Source organism: Euwallacea fornicatus, chromosome 10 (genome assembly GCF_040115645.1).
Source record: "Euwallacea fornicatus isolate EFF26 chromosome 10, ASM4011564v1, whole genome shotgun sequence".
NCBI classification, from domain to species: domain Eukaryota; kingdom Metazoa; phylum Arthropoda; class Insecta; order Coleoptera; family Curculionidae; genus Euwallacea; species Euwallacea fornicatus.
Window position 1 is genome coordinate 4,985,968 of NC_089550.1, and position 23,423 is coordinate 5,009,390.

Consider the following 23,423-nt stretch of genomic DNA (forward strand, 5'->3'; position numbering starts at 1 on the left):
GAAATTTGGAAAAATGTGATTAAATTGCCAACAAGTGGAGTGCTCTGTTAAAATCGTAAATTAGGAAAATTAATAGTAAAACATTAACAAAAGTTCTTTTAATTGATAAGATACTCAAACTGTTCACCATTAGCTTCCATACAGTAATACAAGTTCTGTTCAAAACGAGTCCTAACATTTTGAAGCATCTGTGGAGTTATCAGACGGCAGTCATTAACAATTCGTCGTCGCAATTCTTCCAGAGACTCCGGTTCTGTTGCGTAGATCTTGCTTTTCAAATGGCCCCATAAGAAGAAGTATAACGGAGTCAAGTCTAGAGACCTAGCCGGCCACTCTATAGGACCTCTTCGCCCAATCCATTGTTCTGGAAACTCTCTGTTCAAAAACTCCCTAACACGTCGTGCATAATGTGGAGGAGCTCCGTCTTGTTGGAACACTAATTGGTTGTCTTGATAGCGGTCATCATGTTCAACAATGTCAATGAGTAAGGGATAAACAGTATTCCCCAGTAATTTTTTTTTTATTATTCGAAAGCAATAACAATTGGTGAAATAGTACAACTAAACTTAATCTGGTCAGTTTACAATTAATAGTCACTACTGATTATTTTCTTAATTTACGATTTTAACAGAGCATTCCACTTATTGGCAATTTAATCACATTTTTCCAAATTTCTCGAAAACTACTGAATAAAAGTTAGTTAATTTGGGTATCATTATAACGAGAATCGAAAGACCTTTCAAACAAGGTGCTACTCGACCATACTTTCCATTTAAGATTTTAAGGGTTTAACTCACCCCGGCTAGGGTGTTGAAGTGAAAGGAGCGAGTATACGTTTATAATGTGTCCCCCTCGAATATAAAGTTTACGTTGTCCGAGCATTTTTCAAATATACATTTCTAAGTACCCGCAAATGCCTCTGTTTCGTTTTCAATGGGCCACCCTGTATTTAACTAGCAAAACAACGACTTAAACGAGGTGGCGCGACGAAACGATATGAAGTGACTAACCGGGAATAAATTGAATGAGGTTTTCAGTATCCTAAAGCGACTCGAGTAGCAATATCGAATGAAATAAATATCTTAGATGAGACTCAGAAACCACCAGTGATATCGACTATAAGGATAATAGCAAAGTCTGATACGAAATATGGCGTCGTAAGTATACGTAATTAATTTCTGATCATTACGGATTCTACAGCCACTGCATTATATCTCCGGTTTCGCGGTTGAAAATACATTACGATATCGGTTGCATAGCCACCGCCAACTCGCAAATCCATCAGTATTATTTGTTTAGCTAAACAAAAGACGAAATAGAAAAATTAACAAGACAAATACTCACAATCAATGCCGAAAATAAAATGAAAAAAGTTTCAAGAGTGCGAAAACTCATTGTGACGGCTGGTGGAAATACCATACAGACTGCTAACGTTGGTACTTGCATAGATATCAGTGGACTCACTAGCAAAATTGCCCTGAAGAATTCTTCCCAAAAAGCTTCAAACACATTGAACTAAATTAAATGATGATGGATGTGTTTAGGAATCACTTGGATACCTTATTCGTAATTGAATTCTGGACTGCCGTTGCTGATTCTACATTTAACAAATTACTTCTCCGGTTTCGCGGTTGAAAATACATTACCAAACGGGTTGTCTAGCCGTCGCCTAGTTACGAATTCATTAGTTTCAATTTACTAACCTGAATTCCACAAAAAGCCCACGAGAACAAACGTATTAAAAACCGAAAAGCCAGACCCAACCCGGTTTACCCCGCGCAAATTTTCAATTCCAGATTCGTAGTCCGGCAGCAACCTTCCATCATCAGACCTTTATTTCGCCACACTTGGCGCTTACGCCTCCCCAGATAACAAGGTAATTAATTGTCTTGACAAAATGATTAATACATCGGGGAAAGCGCGTTATGCTTAGTCCCAGAATCCTCTTAAAGCCGAATTAATTACGATCTACCACCCTCCGACGGAGCGAAAACCCCAAAATTAAAGTTGGCCCCCAATTGGTAATGCATAATATGACCGTTATCCCCGCGATAACTTAGAGGGGTTAATAATTCATATTCCCTTGATTTATAAATCGGAAATCGAAATTAAGGTAATATTACCGCGATTAGGTCGGATTCGGATTACTGTTCCCTCGATCATAAACCTTTAGTATTAAAGGGGAATTACCATAATGAGGAACAAGGACGCGTTACCGTACTAAGCCAGGAAATAATTATTCAAACTCTAGGGTCAGACAAAGAAGGAGAAAATCACCCAAATCAAATCCGGCTGCTGGGAAAACAAATCATTGGAATCTCGATCATTGTGTACGTGCTAACCCCAGCGAGATGTGTCTATCATGTTAAAGTTTAATGGATAGAGAAAACATCACGAGGGAGAGCTGACATTGATGTACCATTACAATGCCATGTTATCGGTTTATCTATGATATGTCCGGTCCGAGCATGGTTTCACCCTTCGTTTGCAGGACAAATCAAAGAAAATGTGGGGATTTTGGGGACAAGACGGTTTCTTGGAACGTCTGCTCGAAGTTGACTAGAGAGAAGCTTAAAGAGATCCCTTTCAAATGATTATTATTTGGGCTGAAGAAGCATAAGATCTTAAATACTTAGAATAGCATCGAACTTGCAATGCTAAAACCGTAATAAAGGGTCCTTTATTATGAAGGTTAGGAATGGCGACATTTTTGAAATGAGGATTTGGAAGTGATTGATAGTAGAGAGTTCAGAACTGATATACGAATTTCTTGGTATCTCGGAAATGAAAAAAGGAAAAGAGTAAACACATATGGAAAATGAAAATTGTAAAAAACTGAACGACGTCGATAACCCAAAGAAACAAATTCGACGTCTGCCTTATTTTGCCTTCATCCATTTCCGTCTCCATTTCAAAGATTTAGTCCTCTTCGAGCACAAAATATCTACACTCTTTCCCAATCAGCTCACACATGAGAGACAGTTCTAGATGTTTTGCAGTTTCAGGTTTAAATGAATAATGCTGCTCGATTGCGGATTTTAATTTTAGATGCGAGCAAGGGGATAATACTACATTTCAAATATGGGGACTGTGACTCTCGCTGATTTAGTAAAAATGTGAATTATAAGCAGTATTTAGCCTTGCTCTAGCTGTTTTCCAGGCGTACGCGTTGAAGCTTTTCGAGTAGACAGACTGTAAAATAAGCTCTACTAAATCTGTAGAATTTTTCATTTCATATCTCTCGCGTGGAGGCTTGACACGTTCATCGTCCTTCAGCTTATTGAAAGACTCAATGCTCGTTTTTGTAATCTCCCCTCGCGTTCAGTATCACAATTAATTCCGTCGAAACGTATTATTGCAATTTGCTGTTATTCAAATCCGAGACAACGCATTTCTCGAAAAACAAGTTCCATTCTTCATTAAATAGATTTCCTTTCCCCGTCAAACAAAAGAACCTACAGGAATTTACAGGCATCAAGCTGTTCGTTATTATCTCACAAGATATCGCCAGTCTTTATACTCTAATAAGAATATCTGCTTTTTTATGCCCCTCCTTATGCGTAATGCGGAACGGTGGCTCCGAGATTTTATTTTCTCAATTATCCGAGCGTATCCGTTTAATTCGCCCAATAATTAACTGCTGAGGGAACTTGTTATTTCCAGTTTCGAACGGCAAACCCATTTATCGGGAAATAATGCGAGAAAAATTATTTGACTGTCAAGTTAAACATCGTTTGTTGATTAATTCTCTTTTTTAACGTGAGTGTGTTTCAAGCATTCATGTATAATTGGAAGAGAATTAATTAATTTCGTTACTACAGAAGGGCTCTCGTGGCGTTATTTGGCGATTCGTGCCCTACATCTCTCTATTGATGCGAGATAAAATAATTCCAGGTGCACAAAATACCCCATCAATTCATTACATCAACACGATGCCCGAGTGACCTCGAAACTTTCAAACACCATCCAGAAACTAAGCCGGAGTATTAATGCTGCTGCCACACCCTATTCGAACATTTGTGTATTTCCAATCATTAAATTCGTTAGAACCCCAGGGCATTAGTGCATTCTGGCATATTCGCAGGATGGAGGGCCCTTATAGGGCCCTCTTGACCCAATGCGGTCCAGTGCATTTATATAAATACTCTCGGGTTGATTGGAATACTGCAAGTATTTGAAATGTTGCTCAAATTTTACTACAGATGAACGAGAACTATTGGTGTTGGTGGATAACTTGTTAGTTGTTTGTTTGTTGACGAAAAGCTAAATTTTGATTGGGGTCATAGTCGAATTGTTCAACAGAGTTTATGTTGTTAACTATATTAATATTAATGGTGCTTCAAAATATCGGCGTATTAGGCGGAAATATGAATGAAAAGAGCGAAACTAGTATCTATTATCACGATATGATGGATCCGGCTTTTTCCTGTATGTATGCACTTTGAGGTTAATGGAAACTGAATACACATTTCTGTAATTAAAACTACTTTTTTTGCTTCTGGTATGGAAAATTTCTTTGAGATAACGATAGTCTTTACCACTATTTGAAAAGCTTTTTATGAAACGTTCAGAATAAATTAGAGCAAACAACTTCGTGAAAGATGCGGGAAAATCATCCTTCGATTATAGTTTTTGCCGTGCTCGAAGTCAACTCCGTCATCAGAAATAAAAGTAATAAATTCTTGATGATCGCCTGTACTGCAATTTTCATTTCCAAACAGAAAAGTACGAAAACTTCGGGAAGAAGAAGTTGCTTCCAAGAAACTTAAAATTTAATATGTTTTCACAGTAGTCATCGAATTCTGATTTTGAAGACATTTCCTGAAAAAAATGTAAAACATAAGACGAGGATATCGAAGAAGGCACTGAGTTTCGCTTACACGTGCCTGCGTATCCCTGGATTAAAGTTATGAAAAATATGGAAACAGATGGGGAATTGATTTGTCCAGATTGCACATAAAATAAGTTACCGGTTATGCTCGTATTCCTGAATCGAGATGATCAATTTTTTTTTTTAATGTCGACCCCTTTTAAGTGAAATCCCTCAAGATATTCAGGCCCGAATCATCTTTTTCTAAGGAAGTAAATTAATTGCATCCTTTAATCAGAAAATGTAAACCTTCTTTTTATGCAAAACTGAGTAATTGAGAGAAATGAAACCATGTTGCTGTTAATTTAACTTCAAAACTTGTCCGGTTTTAATTACTCAAACTCAAAAACCTCGAGCTAATGAAGAAAATACAAATTTGGATTGCCAACAGCAATTCAAACTTACGAGTAGTTAGCTGAAATGTTGGCCATCTCGTGTCTCAAAAGGATTCCTGATTTATTTACTTCGTGCATAACTATACGACAAATGACAATGACCTTTTGTGTTTTATTTGAGGTTTTACAGTGTGTAATGTATATTAACACAAGGAAGCAGGCACTTGCAAATGTTTAATATTCATGAATCTCCAACTAAATCTATCCAGCAAGTGTCTGAATTATTTCCTGTTTCCTTCATTCCCTGCATCCAGACCAGTTATCGACTTTCCGGACGGCCTCAGGCTATTCAGAATGTGTTTCCTTAACCAACAGACTTAGTAATTAAAACAAGCCTTGGGAAGTTTCAGCAAAAAAACTAATGTTTTTTTTTTTTTTGCTTCTGCTTTTTCTTCATTTTAATTGCGTTTTATTAAACCTTAAGCTCGTGGATCGATTATTTCTTCAAAGCGGTAGGCAAATCTTTGACGAGAAAGGAAATTAATGTCATTCTTGATAACCTCATAAGCAGCAAAAGAATAAAATTAACCCCGAAAACAAAAGCTCCATAAAGTCAATTTTGCCGGAGAATCGTAATTAGGAAGATTAGCCTCCATTTGGGCAATATCGTCAGGATTCTGTTCCTTCAAACGGACTGGAAAATCTTCGGGTATTAATCAAATATATTAACTTAGTAAGATCATTTAGTTGATAGCGGCAAGGCTAACAAATAAAAGTTCCGGAAGCTTTTTACGTCCAACTTTAATATTTTATTAGGATGGATTGCTTGTGATTTAATGGATTCCGAGATGCTTTTATTTGCCTGGGTGCTTAGTCTTAATTAATTCGAAAATTGATCGGTCACTTGATCAAAAAATGTTGGGACGCGAAAATAAAAAGTTTCATGCAGCGAATAGCTTATCGATACGGCATTTCAAAATATCGGAAATGTGTTGTCCAAGACTCCATTCAATTCCGCTTTTAGCGCTTAAACTCTTGTTATTTCTGGCAAGTTTTCCAATAAAAACTATCCTTAAGAAAATAAGGCCAGCGGGTCATGCATCCATTGTTTTCCTTCATCAGGGTCTTTTGTTTTCTCACAACGTACCGAGATGAGTTATCGACTTTCCGAATGGCTTTCGGCTGTTGGCATTGCGAAATTTGTGTGGGGAGCTTTTTACGTCAGCAACTTAGATGAAAACCAGTCATTTGCGCTTCTGGAACATCCGTAAAATGTTATATTCGGATGTCACAAAGGGGAATAATAATTCGTCTTCCATGGAGTTTCATGAAAAATTGCGAATTTCAACGGTTTATCTCTGATTTTGTCTCGCGATGATGTGGTTGAAAATTTGACCTTCCGTCGCACTTTCATTACAACGCGTCCAATCATAGGCAGCTTTAATTAGGAAAAATCCGGAATTTTTGCATTTCGTGGAAAAACGTGCAAAACTAAACCGGAACTTATGATGTATCATCGCAATTACGAAAAAATATGAATTCAAAAATGTATAAATTCAAGGTGACGCTCATAAGAGAGAACAAAGTCGATGGTGGTGGCCGATATCCAAAATGTCGATGTTGAAATGTCTTGCTAAATAACTCGAGGAGGGAACAAATATATTTTTCTAAAATGTCAATTTTTTTCGAATCCCTCGGAAAGACGTCAATAATTTTCAAATTTAAAAAAACGGCATATTCTTGAACTCCGAATTGCACAGCTTTGCGTCAATTTAGCGGATCTCGTGTCTCTTATCGTTACCGATATCCTCATTATTGTGGAGAAACGAACACCCTCTATAAGTTTTGGCAACTCATGGACCTCTTAATTATTTCCCCTTACTCCAATACTTGAGTTTTACGTTACTGATAAAGTGATGTCTAGTCCATTTTCTGGTCCTAAGACTCTCTTATTTCGACTTTTATTTTCATAATTAACACTTCCTATTCGTTTAAAATGTTTTTTTTAGACTATCTAGGCTCCTTAGATGTCCTCTATTAGAAAATCGTTATGCCCTATTAGGAATTGTTGTGGCGAAATGTAAATAAATAATTTCCATTACATGAACCAATTACAAGAATTATACTAGTGAGTTCTTGTTGAGTATACATCAAATTGATGGTTGGTTTTGAAATAAACAGATTTCGAAGGAACAAAAAGCAGTAAATGAGCGCTCAAAACTTAAAGCAAAAAAATATCGAAACCATGCCAACGCATAATTAACGCTAAGGCGTGTAGCCATGAATACAGGTTTTCGCGAAATAATAAATTATTCCATTAATATTTGAAATAAATAGACATTATTATACACCAAAATAAGGAAATTAAAATTTTTCTTTCATCCTGGGTCATTAAAAACATACTATTTGAAAAACTTGAAAATTATTAAAGATGAAAAGTTAAATATTAAGCTGTTATTAAGTAGACTATGTTTGTATTTTTTCTCTAAATGAGTATTTGCACCAGCTAAAATGATTTTGTGTGAGAATCTATCCCTTAATCGTCAAAACCTAAGTTAAGCTAATTGCAATGCTAAGTTTTTTATAAAGCACTACAAACGCCTAAAATTTTTTTCAAACGTCCTAATTTCGAATGACTATATCCCAGAAAAAAAATTTTGTAATTAAAACAAAATTAAGATAGAATCCTATCACGTAAAAAATGCAGGTGTTCCCAGTTTAAAAAAAAATGACACTTTATCCACTCTCGATTTTTAGGACACCCTGTAGAATTGTCACTAGCTTTAAAATTTACCTTCGTTAGCTTCATATACGTCTCCACAATTGATTTATTAATGAAATCATAACTAAACTCATAGGAGTTCGAGGGCATTACACTGTACAGAGTGCACCAGAGATGAACTGACAAATACCTGGGAAAGATTCCACAAAGTCAAATTTGGAAAGGGTTTAGTTTCCGAGATACAAGATACACATTTTTTTTACTGAACTTTTTTTTAATGGCTATAAATGCTTTAGCCGATTTTAATGAAGTTTTGACAGTTCATTCAAACAATTATCAGAGATCTACTGTATAAATTACATTCAATCTACAATTCGCAAATGTTCAATTATTACTTTGTTTCCATAAATTAAAACCACTGCGATAAGATTTTGGGTAATTCCTAAGCATTTTTATTGTTCCTAATGGAATATAGAAACGTACCGAGATATGGTATTGCAATTTTTTCGTAAAAACTAAGCGGGACATTAAAAAAAGGCAACGGACAAAAATTAATTTTTAGTAAGTTTATCTAAACATTACATGAAAACTGCAAAAAAACTACAGAGTAATATTTTTTCTGGAAAAAATACCCGCCTCGCTTGCTAGGTAAGCACCTGAAAATTCAGAATCAACTCTGATTGGTCCAGTAGATGTCTGACAATTGTTGTAATAAACCGTAAAAATTTATTATTAGGTAATTATACCGTAAACGGTTTTTGCTCCGATCGTTCTGATTCTTTAATATGTTATTCTAAAGGTCATTTTGAACAACTTTTCTAAAGGGACAAGGGCGCGCAAATGCCTTTTTCACACTTTTTTTTAGGTTGAACATTTTTCCAAATCCAATTGTCTTACGGGATCGTGGAGCGAATAGGGGTGCTGGGTGGGGCAAGGTAAGTTAAGATAAGGTAAGTTGAGGTAAGGTAAGGTAACACATTTCCATTTTTCATCCAAATAATCATTTTTGAATTTATCAAATCGACAACATTGCTTGATTCTCCCAGCATTTCCAGATATGGAAGAAAAGAGCCCCATTTTGTTGGATATCTAGCAGAATTTTTGTTTAAACGGTCATTTCCTTTATTAAGCGACATTCATTATTTCTCTATTGAAATTGAAAAGTTACATCCACCTCAGTAAGGAAATTTATTTCATTTAGTTCAGGTTAGTTCGGATTAGTTCGGATCACTTCAGTAAAGGAAATTTATTTCATGTAGTTTCAATTCTTATCAAGCAATATGTTTTTCATTTACTTATTTTGATCGGATTTTTTTTTCAATTGCGATTGCAATTAAAATAAAATTGTAAAATTTTTGTGTATCTTTCTTGCGCAGGGGCCACGCTAGTATTTTAGTCGATTAAGTGAAGTGTCTTTCGGGATTCATGGAGTGAATTGGAGTGCTGAGTGAGGTAATTATCAATAACGTTTCAGATCTTTAAAGCAACAACAAAATATTACATACCCATAGTGAAACAATTTACCCCACTCAGCACCCCTATTCGCTCCACGATCCCGTAAGACAGTTGGATTTGGAAAAATGTTCAACCTAAAAAAGAGTGTGAAAGAGACATTTGCGCGCGCTTGTCCCTTTCGAAAAGTTGTTCAAAATGACCTTTAGAATAACATATTAAAAAATCAGAACGATCGGAGCGAAAACCGTTTACGGTATAATTACCTATTATTATAATGAAAAATTCACTTTTTTGAAAAACCTGCACCCTGTCTCTCGGAAACCAGGCACTTTCAGACTCATGTTCATATGAACTATTTTTCATATTTTGTTGAGCGTATCTCCCCTAGGCTTTTGTTGTTCCTACTCTGAAAAACTCTGTATGTATGTCATCTATCAGAGTGATGAGGGATGAAAATATTCCAATTCCAGAGTTTGTTTTATGAGTGTTAGTCGAAAGAGGTACAGAAACGTTGTATAACGTTGAAAATCACAAAATTACCTCAAAGTGAATGAAAGTTTAGGATATGACCAGGAATCGAATGGATGAAGAGTTACCGATGGAGCCGGACTATGTTGATTCAGGTCAAATATCGCTTCTATCCACATTTTCCCATAAAACCCAATTAAACCATACGCACGTGGCACACCCATGAGCAAGATTACCGTTTGTTTGCATATTCATGTGTTCCTTGTTATTAACAGAAAGTTTCGGGTTCGCTAATTAAAATGTAAAAAGTTTGGAACTTAGATTAAACGGCAACATCGCCGTAATAAAAGAGGTTCGCTCGAAACTCGCTGGGAAGGAAAAATAAGTTGGTAAACTGAATTTTAACAAGAAGATTTGTTACTAATCGTTCAGGAAATGTTTGCAAAAACACTTTTTAATTTGATTTAGTACATTTATAAACCCGGGCCTAAATTGTTTCCTGTCGCAGCTGACCCTTGGAGCGCAGACCCCTGCCACTTTAACATATTAACTTAATTATTGCATTGTTTACCGGAAATGTCAGTCGACCTCAAGATTTGCCTACAATTAATTAAGTCAGTATTGTATTTGTGTTTCAAGTTTCGAAACACATTATTAGATCGAGTATCTGGTTAAGACCGCAACGCTAAATTGAGTACAAATTTTGGAGTGCGTTTGAGGGCAAATGACTTGAAATACTAATTGATTGGGAGCGTCTACAAATTTCAAGCCAGCGAGGTTTCTCAAAAAAAAAATAAGTCTGTGACCTCTAAGTGATTTTTTAATCTTGCACGTGTCATGACTGCCTCCTAATCTTTGAGACTTTTAATCTTTTTTTTTTTCAATACCTGTTTCATCGTAGCATCGTGTAATAAAAGTCCCTCCTCTCTCATAAAACTCAAGATGGAGAAAGCCATAAATCGCGAAAAATGTCGCCCTATTTATCTGTTCGAAAGGTTTATAGCTCGGCTACTTAACTTCTAGAACCCACGCGTTGCCTTCGACGTAAACGGCGGTAACTGCCTGAAAACTAAAAACTTATAAATCTTAAGTTTAAAGTTGCAAATAAATCGCGACTTCTCAAAGGCGTGGAATTTATCACCCTCGATATTTATTCAATTTTAAACTACTTAAGGCGATGTCTATCCGCGCGAGGCTCGGAGATAAAGGATTTACTACAAAAAGATTTTATTTGGATTGAAGGAGGGTAAAACGGCCTTTTGAAGGCCCCTTCTGAAACAGTATCAAGAATGGTTTGAGAGGAAAGCTTCTCGGTCTCTTAAATGAAAATTCGATTCTCAAATCTGGAGTCAGGACTTGGCAAAAAGGTTCGTTCTCATCTCAAAAAAACATATTTACAGTTCGGGCTTTGTTTCACATCTGCTAAATTAATTACGAGTGGAAAGAGATGCTGCAACTGTTAGACGAATAAATCCAGTGCAGAAACGCATTTTAAAATGGACATTCGTGACGGAACGTGTTCAAAGAACTTCCGCTTTAGCCGTGAAAAAGAATGTTACATCCAAATGACGAGCGAAAATTTTGCCTTTCAAATCTTATACATTCGATAATAAAGGGTTGAAATTTGAGCCTGATGTTTCACGGCCCATTCAAACCTCCAGACCAAATTAATGGAAGCTCCATGAAGGTTCCCCATTCCAAAACTTGGAGAACTGGACCCCACAGATTTTGGACCGTGGATCCATAGGCTCTAATGCGGGAATTTAATTGGATAAAAAGCAAAGTATTTGGAATACGAGTTGGAACGTCATTCTATAGAGACTTTAACATGAACAATGAACAAAGCCCCAAAAAACTGCGTCCCCTGAAGAAAACATCGTTAGACGATCAATCACTCTTTGTCTCTTAACAAATTCAGCAGCCAACCGTTCATCCGGTCCGGACCAGTTTAGAAAAACTAACTAAACCGTAATTATTTCCCGCAGAGAGACGCGAACCCATAAGACAACGGCCATTAGAAAATGGAAAAACAAAAAACAATACATCACCGACTCAGTCCTTTTATCCATTTCGGCGCTACGTCAAAGCCGTCTGTCAATGATTTATGGCGGAAACTCAATCGGACGAAGCTCATGATTAACGCAATCCGACAGGGAGGCCTACGGCCACATAATCGAAGTTTGATTGGCCAATAATTGTTTTGTGTTGTAACCGCAGAAATAATCAGCCTATTCGGGAGAGATGTTCTATGCCTCAGGATAATTGTCTACCATTTTAATATGCAAGCAAGCCGCTTTGGTCCAGAATATGCTGTAATCTATTCTTAACTACAGAATAGTCTATAGAAAGGCGGTATGCACGAAATCGCAGTGCATTAATAAGTAATGGCATGAGAGGTAAAAGCGAAACGATGCGTAATGGCGGAAGAATTTTGCCGTAACAATATATATTTATGTTGATGTAATTTACATTAGCTTGTGCTTGCGTAGAAGCTGAAAAAATTAAATTATTGCAAGGAGATACGTGGGAACCCGGCCCATCTCTTTTTAACGCTTCATTTCCTGTTTGTGAAAACTGTCAGCGCAATCCATCAATTTAAATTTTCTAGCATTAGAGCACTGGTGCATGAACTAATTTCAACTTGGATTCGGAAATGGCTGCTTAACGACAACGTTCTCAGAAGCAGAGCTTTCCCGTGTCCACGGAAGAACTCAGCCCTCCCATTTATAAAGGGAGAATACTTTCTCGAAATTATCTACCTTTAGTATTATAATTGTTTACCCAAGAAGGATGGAAAGATGTGCTTTAGCACATGATGACTGCACTTGATGTGAGTGCGGTCAGTTATCGAAAGCGGGAAAAATAATTTCGTACTCATTATACAGGGTCCTACAATAGTACGGCAGACTTCCAGAGCTTCTAACCTATAGAGTTAACAGTTTCTTTGCGCTACACATAAAGACGCATTTCCAGAAATTATTTTCTAATATACAAAGTAACCCCAAAAAGTGTGACGATGTACAAATTGCCGTTCTTTACAATTTACCGTTTCCGAGTAATAAAAATTTTTTTTTAAATTTGACAGCTGCAAAATTCCACGAAAAATCGGAATTGCACGTCAATTGCTATGAATTTCGGAATCGGTTTTCTGGGCTTCACAGAGGCCCCAATAAACTATATTTTGACGTGTCATGATTTAAAAAGACTCTCCAAAATTGCACGACTTCAAACCTCAATACCTTGCTTATTTGAAATGCAATGTGCCAATTTGCTCGAGGGTATCGTGTCCTGATTTCAAAAATCCACGAGTTTTGTTAATATTGCCTTGTTCGTAAGCTCAGCCATTTATGAGCTTCCGAAAATTGCGCTTTTTTGGCTTCTAATTGTTATGATAGTCATAAAAATTGTCAAAATGACAGTAGTACGCAACATTTAGCATTAAAAAAAAACATGGAAACATTTATTTTTATACACAGTAACAACACCTTCTCTACCTGATTCTAGCAACTTTTAAAAGTAAAATATGAAAAAATAATAATTAACTAATTTTACATTCACATTACATTAAACTGAGTAAAAATCTCAAAATTTAGAAATTATTTATAGTCTCTCATCCATTTCAACTCTAAACTGCAAATTGCAATAAGCGTTCTTCATCAACTAGAGAAGATGTTAAATGTCTATGTTATGTGTCTATCGAAAGGTTTAAAAGCCGAAAACGGGCAATTTTCGGAAACTCAGAAGTGGCTGGGTTTGAAGATAGGACAATGTTAATAAAAGTTGTAGATTTTTTAATTTTGAATACGAAGCCGTTAAGAAAGTTGAAACATTCCTATTGAAATGAGCAAGTTATTGAGATTCGAAGCCACGCAACTTCGGCAGCCTATTTCAGCGGTTGTGGAAGATTTTTTTCAATGAAAAATGTCAAAATGTAGCTTATTAGGTCTTCATTCAGTCCCAGAAGACTGCTTCTAAAATTCACAGCAATTAACGCCCTTTTATGCACACTTTATTTTAACGCAAACATTTTTGAAGTTAAAACACATTGCATAAACTGTCCTTAAAATTTAACGGGAAATTCGAAAAAAAATGGAGGCTCCATTTAAAATAACGGAGTTGTATATCGTCACAGGTTCCCGAGTCACCCCGTACATTAGAAAATAATTTCTGGAAATACTTCTTTATGTTCTGAGTAATCCTGCAGAATCAAAGGGTTGTTAACTCTATTGGTATAGAAGCTAAAGAAATCTGACGTACTATTACAGGGTCATGCATACAAAATGTTCCTGCGAGAGCATATCTTGTCGTTTTCTTTGTATTAGCCTTGATGTAAAGTTCTTACACGCAGAGTTGCAAAAAAAGTTTTACCACACGCATTTCAATGGCCACGACTTGACATCATCCACAAAGATTTTTTACACTGGTCACGTTTCACTTTATTTTGCGTGCAGTAAAGTGCCACTTTTAGCTCGCAAATGCGTGCGTTAATAGTAATTTCCAGTTCCCACGCAAAAAAACATTGGAAGAAATAAAACAATTTGTTCCCCTTGTTCTGATTTTTTAAATTTACAACTGGATAATGGGAGGTTTCATGGACCTTTCTCTGACTTAAAATCTTCAGAAATTATTTATGCAATAAAAAATAACTCTCCATCAATTTACGACCGCGAAAACGCATAGGAAAACTATTAGAGCGTGGCAACTTTAATTACAAACATGGCAGTTCTACACCAAATTGCATTTCGCTATGCCAGAAAGGGTTCCAGGATATCGAGTCTGCTGTCTGATTATATGCAGTTACAGTGAACGTGCATTTTCCGATTATATCTAGCCCTGATTTAGTAAAACATCATTAGAGATAATTATGAAATGGCAATGATAAAACTGACAGAACGTTCCGGTTTAATTTAGGAGCTATTAATTAGCATGATTACCGATCGTTGATTCTGATTAAACGGTAACCTGCGAATTTACTCTTGCATTAGACGGCTGGTGCAGCCGATGTGTATGTGATCGTTAATTTTAGTTGAGTATGGTCATTATTCATTGATTGAAAATGTGCAACAGCGGAAAGAAAATGAACGAGGAGGTGAAAGACTTTTGTAACGGAATCGAGCTGGTTTGATTTAAGGCAAACGCCTATAATAAATGCAGGTAGTTGTCGAGAGATTCGACGTGTAATTTGGGGAAGCACGGTTTTAGGGCATTCAAGCCTATTGGTCGTAAACCAAGATTCCCTTTATCCCATTCCTCCAAATCCCCTTTATTGGTCCAAAGACGAATCACATAATATTCGCCGCATTTATTACCAATTTACGAAAGCCTCTTATATCCGAAAAGCTTAATTTTATTTCAAGAGAAGCCTCTAAGAGATATCATCCACTATAATGCATATCGCCTTCTCTAAAACTTTCATAATAACAAATTTCCTTATTATACATTCTATTAGGCGTAAACTTTGTTGGGGACTCTTCAATAACTCTGCGACAAATTCACCTTTAGCGACCAAAAAACTCCTTTTTATCGTCAGAAATGCGGATCACACACATTATTTTCGACATCTATAACCAATTTGCTTTCGTGTGTTACTCCCCAATCCCCACGGTTTATTCCTGCAGGAGTCCGCAGTATAAATCCAAAGCTCAAATAGGGTCATCGATGGAGATGCTGCTAGAATTGAAATATTGGGTGGTTTCGGGGTAATAATACGGGGGTTTTTAGATAGGAAACGTTTAGGTATTGGAAGAGAAACGCATGAGTAAATGAGTAAAATTTTGGAGGGGTTGTGAATTTTAATTGAATGGAATCGACGATATCGCCCATTCCCAATAATCCCAATGAATGGAAATTAAATTTTTAATGAATTTAAAAGGTGGAATTTAAACCGGTTTGTCATAGCACTCATAATTGCGAATCGTGAAAAAAAACAAATATTGAAATTGTCGATATTTTCATTAATAACTGTGAATTTTTTTATCGTCTGCATATTCGCCCCGCCAGCCTCAAGTACCCACAAAAAGAAAAATATTTCTTCGTAAATTTTAAAGCCACCATCCATCCAAGATATCTTAAAGATCTCCACCTCCTTGGACGCACCTCCAATAACCGGCGGTGTTTTCGTGAAAGTGGCATCGAGCTGACCAATCCAAAATGAGATTTTAAAGATATTTCTTATCCAAAACACACTTTAAATGAAGGCAATTAAATAATGTAGAAAATCTGCCGCTATTTGGGACGCTGAGGTAAATCACATTTTCGATTTGGAACATTCTCACGGTCGAGGTTCACTATTAAGCCAATTGGAAAAAAATGAACTTTTTTCATTCCGTTGTAAGCACCTGCGACATATCTGCGCCGAAATTGCTCAGTATCAAGAAAATTGAGACAAACCCGCTTTTTATTTTCGTCGTTGAAGTTGTTCATTTTGGTGACACTAAATAAATTCCACCACTATTTTTTCTCATTTGGAGTATATAGGCAAATAACTCACACTCCGAATGATGGATTTTTCCAAATTGCAAACTAAATTACATTTTAAACAATTCCCAAACAAACGTAAAATTTAGTGCGATGGGGATGGTATATACAGTCCATTTTGAAAATAAATAACCGGTTCCAATTGCACCTAAATCATACGATGTTTCAATGCCATGTGTTGTTTTGACAAATAAATACACAGAAAAATAAACAAAGAATTAAATTTCATATGACCAGTATTGATGTGAATTTAAAAATACGGTCTCAACTGCATTTCGTTCTTTGTATATTTTTACACGTGTGTGTTACATGTACCAGGATATGCGTATTTTGGTAAACTTCGAATCGACAGAGTAAACAGGGAATTTTATAAATTGAAATTTAAAATTGCGTGGGCCGAGATTTAATGGATTTAGAATTAATGGATTTGAACCCCGTGGCAAATCCTCTTAATCCGTAAAAAAAAGTTCCTGGACGGAAAAGTGGCCTTTCAATAGTATTATTTTCATTTGAAAAGAACCACACCGAATTAGTTAATGTTAAATCATTTTCCGAAATATACCTTTTTGTCCGCTTTGATGTTATTTCCAGATGAGCGATGAAAGCTCCCATTACATCCAGGCACCTAATGTAAATTGGAAGAACCTTTGGATTTGGCAAAGAATCAAGGTAAACGTGGCTCTTGTTTTAATGCAAAACGCATGAAATCAAATCATCCATCAAACAGGAAAAAGAGAGAATATTAATTTTAATCAAAGCCGAAGTTTTTTTTTTCATGGAAAATGGATTTCGGCCCTACCAGTTCATTTCCATCTCTAACCGGCCATTAATCAGCAAATTTCCATTTCGAACTCAGTCCAAATTAAGGTTTTCAGCATTTTTACAAAAAAATGCTTAAAACGTTTTCCGAATAAAAGCACTCTGTGGGCATCTTTTGATTCCTGTAAATCAACTTTTGCGATCTTCCTCCACGATCATTACGTAGGCAACCGTTGTAGGCCCGTTTTACGTCACAAAGCGGAATGATATATTTGGGCAAAAGGACCTGCTTAGATCTCCATTCTTTGTTTTCACTTTCCATTGTGCGTATTGTTCTGAGACTTGAAAGGGACCGTTTATCGCTGGTAAAATGCTTTGGTAGCGTGCGTTCTCTGGATATTTCGGTATGATAGCTTTTAGGAAAAAAAACTATTGTGGTGGTCATCTATTTTTCAAGCATTTTTAGACACCCATTGTGTGGTTGTGTCCACCAGCAGTTTCCCAATTATTACACATTATAGAGAAGACAACTTTTCCCTTGCTGCAATTTGGAACAGAACCACGTAATCTTCCAAAGATGGAAAGATCTCTAGAGACTCGGCACTCAACGGAAGGATTTCAATCAGAACTGACTGTAATAGAAATTAGTTTTAATCTGGAAAATTTCTCCTAAAAAGTGTGATTGTGATTACAAGAAATCCCAACTGTGACCTCTTCAAATTTCTTCAGATTAGGTCGACTTAGTTTAAATTAAAAAATGTATATGTTGTTCTGCTTTTCTTAAAAGTGGAAGTGAGAATTATTTCGATCTAAACTAACTTGACAAGCCCGAGAAAATGACAAAAATAAGAATTAGTGCAAAAATGGGCACTATGCAGGGTGCTAGGGAAATAAATTTCTCGAAATTAACCAATGATTAAGAACATCATTTTGAAGAGGAAAAATTCTTATAACAAAGGTCGTAAATACAATAGTTTCCCCGGAAAACAGAAAATCACATTTTGAGGATTGGCAACGTCGCGTCGTGTTTATTTTATTTCGATATCTCTCTAAATAATAGATCAATTAGGGATGCATTTTTACATGGGTTTTTTGAGTCCAATAGGTTTTACAGTTAAACTAAAAATTATATGATTCGTATTTTATCATTTTGAAAAGTCACTTACCTTTAAATTATTGTTGTCATCTCTAATTAGCATAACAGGTTACGTCACACATTTTACACCACTCACATCACGATCAAAAACACAAATTTGTTATTGCTTTTACTAAATTGAATGTTCTAAATGTCCACCACTTGTGTCCATGCATGTTCTCCTTAAATCTTCTTCAACAAGGTTTAAAACTTGTTCTTCAGCTTCAGAACTTACTTCTCGTTGTCGACCTCGTCCTGGGAGTGTAGGAATAACGCTACTTGTATCCAAAAGTCTTTGGGAAACTTGCACAAATGTTTGTCAAGCTGAAAATTTCCTTTCTGGATAACGATTAGCGTAAACGCGCTCAGCTTCTTTGTAATTTTCTAACACCCCTCCATAAATCAAGAGCATGTCATGGTACCCGCGTAACGAATACATTTTCGGGTAGGTATTGTTAACAAGCCCGAATAAATTCGTGTACTAATAAAAGAGCAGGTTTTATCAACTTTCGGGTCATTAAGGAATTGCAAAAAAAGAATCATAACAAAAATAAATTCCGTTCCCTCGGTCGCGTTCAGTGCGTCGTTGCCGCTTAAGCTTATTTTTACCGCTGAAGTTGTATTATTAGTTATTACGTTTCAAAGCGCTTTTAGCAACGTTATTGCTGAATAATTTTACCTTTTTTGGGTACACGTCAAAAAATCAACATCTGCCAAGTACGTTTTTCATCATTTTATTAAAATTTCAAACTTATCATGGCGTTTCCGTTGCCATCTCGAACATTATTTTTTAACTCTTACGTTTTCGAACCCTGTTTAAGGAACTTTTTTGTTCAAAATTATGTTTTTAATAGTTAATTAAATTTACGAAAGGTTTTTCCCTAACACACAGTATCGGTAAAAAACATAAATTCCAAAAGTTCAACTATCGATTTACAAAATACAAACAGAAGAGCACACATGTTGGCGGATTTCGTAATGGCAAATAACCAGGTTGTTCTGTGGGGTGACGTGTAGACTTTTCTGCGAACGCAGACCTCTTTGACAATAAAATTCTCTATTGCTGCATCGAACATAAACAAATCGATCAAGTGCCGAAGGGCTAAAAATCATATTTAGAACCGGTGTGCTATGGGACAAGTAGTGGAAACTCGATCGATACAGGGACTTCCCAAAGCGTTGATCACAAATTGGAAGATCGCAAGAAAATGAAATTCAAATGCTCGAAAATTTGACCGAAATGCATTTGCGACCTTAGATTAGTTTGATTTAATTTAGATTATACACCAACCTTTTCGTATGCGCAGTACCAAATTATTTTCGATTTACGGTAATTGGGCGGTCTTCAATCGATCATTTTACGATGCTCTCAAATGATGAATCCAACGGTGCCGTGGAAGCACCAATTATAAAGCTTCAAATCATTATTACCACTTTATTTATTTTATATTGCGAAAAGAAGAAAGTTCCAACAGGGGCGAAGTCTCCCCATTATTAAACATTTAGCACGTTATGAATTAATTAACATCTAAATATAGTCCAATTTTTAATCATTTCCTCAACCCTCAACTTTTAGTAATTTGCCCTTTCGTGAAATATTTTCCGAATCGTTAAGAGGATTAGGGTGGAATGGAAACAGGGCCCCAAAATACATTTCCACTGTTAAACAAGAATTGAATTGGGGAAAGCTGCTTAGCGGTGTTTTAAAACCTCCGAATTTCGACAGAAATTTTATATTTTATTCGATGAGATTTGTTCTATAATATTTAAGAGGTGTGGAAACCGTCACAGAAATAGTCTGCACACGCTACATATTACGCTCTAATATGTCCCAGACAAAGCCTCGTTTACTTTGACTCCCTTGAAAGGCACTGAAAATAAATGGAGCATAAAACTTCAAAGCTTCAAATACTTCAGGCTTACCTGTTATCGATCATTAGATAATCCGATCTCAAAGTTTGTCCTCGACCACTTCATTGAGGGCACGAGCGCCTCAAATTTAATTTTGTTGCAGTTTTCCCAAAGTCGATGCATCGGAACTGTTGTCCTCAACTATTTAATTAATGTCGGACAATAAACAACGAACTCGAGCTTTTTATCTGTTGTCCTGCTTTACTCAAAGGGCTCATTACAAACAAAGGGCGCAAAGATTTACTTTCGTCTCTGTCCTTCAATGGAGCTTTAACACCACGCTCAAAGGGATTGTATTAAGTTTAATTATGTACTCTGTTTTGTTGGAAAGCGGAAAGAATCGGGTTACTTTAAGTTTTGTGTGCAACTATGCTTTTGAATGAATATTCACTTATAAGTCAAGGTGCTAGTTATTGTACGCAGAACCGATATTTCACTATATTTCCCTTGAATTTCCTCAAATTTCCTAAGTCGCTTTCCTTACTCGAATACTCGTGATAATTTAAAAGTCGCCGAGACTTTGTGTCTCATCCCTAAAAGGGAGTAAAAGTGGAACTTTTTCTTTGTACACCACTTTCTCTTAGTCAAACAAAGGCATTTACTCTCGGTGTCAAAATCCACAAAAATTTCTAGAAGGCAAACTTTTAGGGGGTTAGAAACCCATCAACTTAAGGCTTCTGTGGTAAGAAGTTAATGTGCTGATCCCCATTTAAAATTTGCCTAATAAATGCGTCCGAAATTAAAAAGTTCCTTAATTTAAATTCCCAAATTTCCAAGTTATAATGTGATGTTTATTAAACGGGAGGACGGGGCATAATGAAGTTTGTTTTGCATTAGACGGGGCTTGAAAGTATCGTCTTGAATAAACACTAAAAGCGCCCTACTTCGAGGTTTCTACTAGAAGAAAGTTGATTGAGGTTTCTAGTTGCGAAATTCTGCTTTTTAAAGCTAAAAAATTATAAATCTGCCCTATATGGAAAGTAACAGTTCCTAATAAAACAAATATTTAGTTCGTGATGGAACTAACAGTAACATGAGTGGTAATATCTGACCCTCAAAGGTGTCGTAAATATATGGCTATCACTAATAAAAAAATCAACAGTTCCGCCACTGTAAGATCACCTTAAAATCCAGTTCGATTTTGTCCGGATTCCGTTCGGGCGAAATTGCAGTTCGAACTAAAACTGGTTCGACATAGACTTAATTTAGGATCAAGTTTAGGGTAGTGCGGGTTCGATTAAATTAGCTGAAATTCGGTGATAAATGTGATTCTGAGTGAAGAATCTTCGAAATCACGTTGAAGTGAACAGCTTGATTTTGTCCCGATTCGGCAAAGAAGCAATGGCGATAGTTTAATCTGAACTCACAGTGATATCAACTGGCTTAAACTCTATAAATTTGTGCTAAAATGTGATTTTTGAACGTTGAAAAATCCACAGAAACTCTTTGAGATGATGAGCCCGATTTTGTTTTAATTAGGTCATACTTGAAAGAGTTCGTTTCAATTATCGAACACAATAATAACGGAATTTAAATCTGAAAAAATTTTGATAAGAATTGCTTCAAATTTTAAAAATATTTCCAAAAGTGCATAACCGACCGGTGAAATGATTTTCAAGGAAGAGTTTATTTTGTATAGATTCAGTGCCATGTCAGATAACAGCATTTTCGAGGGTATTTGAATCTGAACTGACTATGATTCTGTTATTTCTTTGCGGCTGGGGTGAAATATAATTTACTAACAGATGCCATGACGCCGGCAGTTAAGAATTATTTACACCGGACGCCGGTCGTTACGACTAAAAGCACCTACAGAAATATGCATATTTATTAATTACGTCTTAGTTGAATACACTGTTTTTCGCATGACCATGTTTCATATACAGGAAAAATTTAAAGGTTTACTCGACTGTAAATCGTGCTAGGATCGTCAGAGCGGAAATTCGACACTAATTTATCGTTGCAGGTCTGCGTATGACTACCTTCATTATGACCAACTAAGCGATGTTTTCGGCATTGTAATATTTTGTTGGATATTTTTACTAAAATTAACATCTCTTTGCTATTATGGCGGCACGCAGGATGCACCTAAGCCACGGTTAGAAATATATATTTTCTTTAACTAGTTAACAGAATAAATAGAATGACATGAAACATTCACAGAGTCGTGCATCGCACTGTGATATCCTTTTGCTTGTCCTAACACACACGTGTGTTAACATTTATTTTCACGTTGCACTTTATCAGGTTGTGCGCAATGTTATCACAAGAACGTGCATCAACATGTGGATCTTGTTGATTTTAAATAGTGCAAACTGAGTTCAATATTTTCGACCACACATTCGAGATCGGAAAAATCACGGGAAAAAAGACTGTCCCCAGTTGTTTTCCATCACTATTTATCAAATAGAAGGCAGACACAAGGGAATAGTCAAAATTGAACAAATATTTACAGAACAGCCTTCGGAGCAGTGAAGAGATGGAGTGTCAGCCAGTAAAGAAGACGTTCAAAACAAACAAATCAAGAAGTAAACATTCACGCCAAATGGTAGAGTACGAATTATAGAGAAGTCATATGGGCAAATACATCTACAAATTCACAAAATTATAAGCTGGATGGAGTCGAAATCGAGGGAAAGTTGGAAATCTACAAGAAATATACCCAACGTCTCCCAACTTCCATAGTTAAAAGTGAGTTAAAGAACTTTTTCAGGCAAATATTAAAAGCATCCCTTTGGCTCTAACTCAAATAAGATCGTGCTCAGGTCTCATCACTTCATCAAAACGCTTATTGAACGCCCTGATTTAAAAATTAGCTCTATTTGGATTGTAAAAAATATTGAAATATGAGGAAGCCCTACCGTCTTTTTTCGAAGCATCCACCCCTCTAAGCAGCCAAAGTGCCAAGCAGCAAACTATCAGGAACATTTTACCTCCCATTGCCATCTTCTAACCAAGTCGCACTAGTTCACATAATATCACATCCCAAAGCACTGTTAAAACTTGCTCTTAGATCCACAGTAATCTATTTCTAGAAAATCCTCAGTCTCTGCCCAAGAGGGAAACTTAAATGCGTTCGTGTGGAAGGGATGCTGTGGACAATTAATTTTTTTTCTAGACCACAATGTGATTTCAAGACCGAACAAAACCTTCCGGTGCGGGCTTAAATTCCGCGGAAACTGGAAACTCCGGAGATAACCGCACGGAAATCCAAGCGCCGAGATTTTCCGGGCCCGTAAATATACAGAATCGATCCGAATCGTCAACAACACCGGGGGGATGATTGCCGGT

The 23,423-nt window shown here is 36.3% G+C and overlaps 1 protein-coding gene across 2 annotated transcripts in view; it reads right to left on the reverse strand.

Annotated features, from left to right (window-relative positions):
• LOC136341689 (nephrin-like) overlaps window positions 1-23,423 on the reverse strand; it is a 218,784-nt gene extending 195,361 nt beyond the window's left edge. The window contains exon 1 of one of the 2 annotated variants that reach the window (XM_066286918.1): window positions 22,994-23,423. In XM_066286918.1, coding sequence (XP_066143015.1) covers window positions 22,994-23,078 — 85 coding nt within the window. In that variant the 5' untranslated portion in view covers window positions 23,079-23,423. Of the gene's footprint in view, window positions 1-18,252; window positions 18,686-22,993 lie in introns of those variants that run through there. The other variant, XM_066286920.1, reaches the window with a different exon arrangement.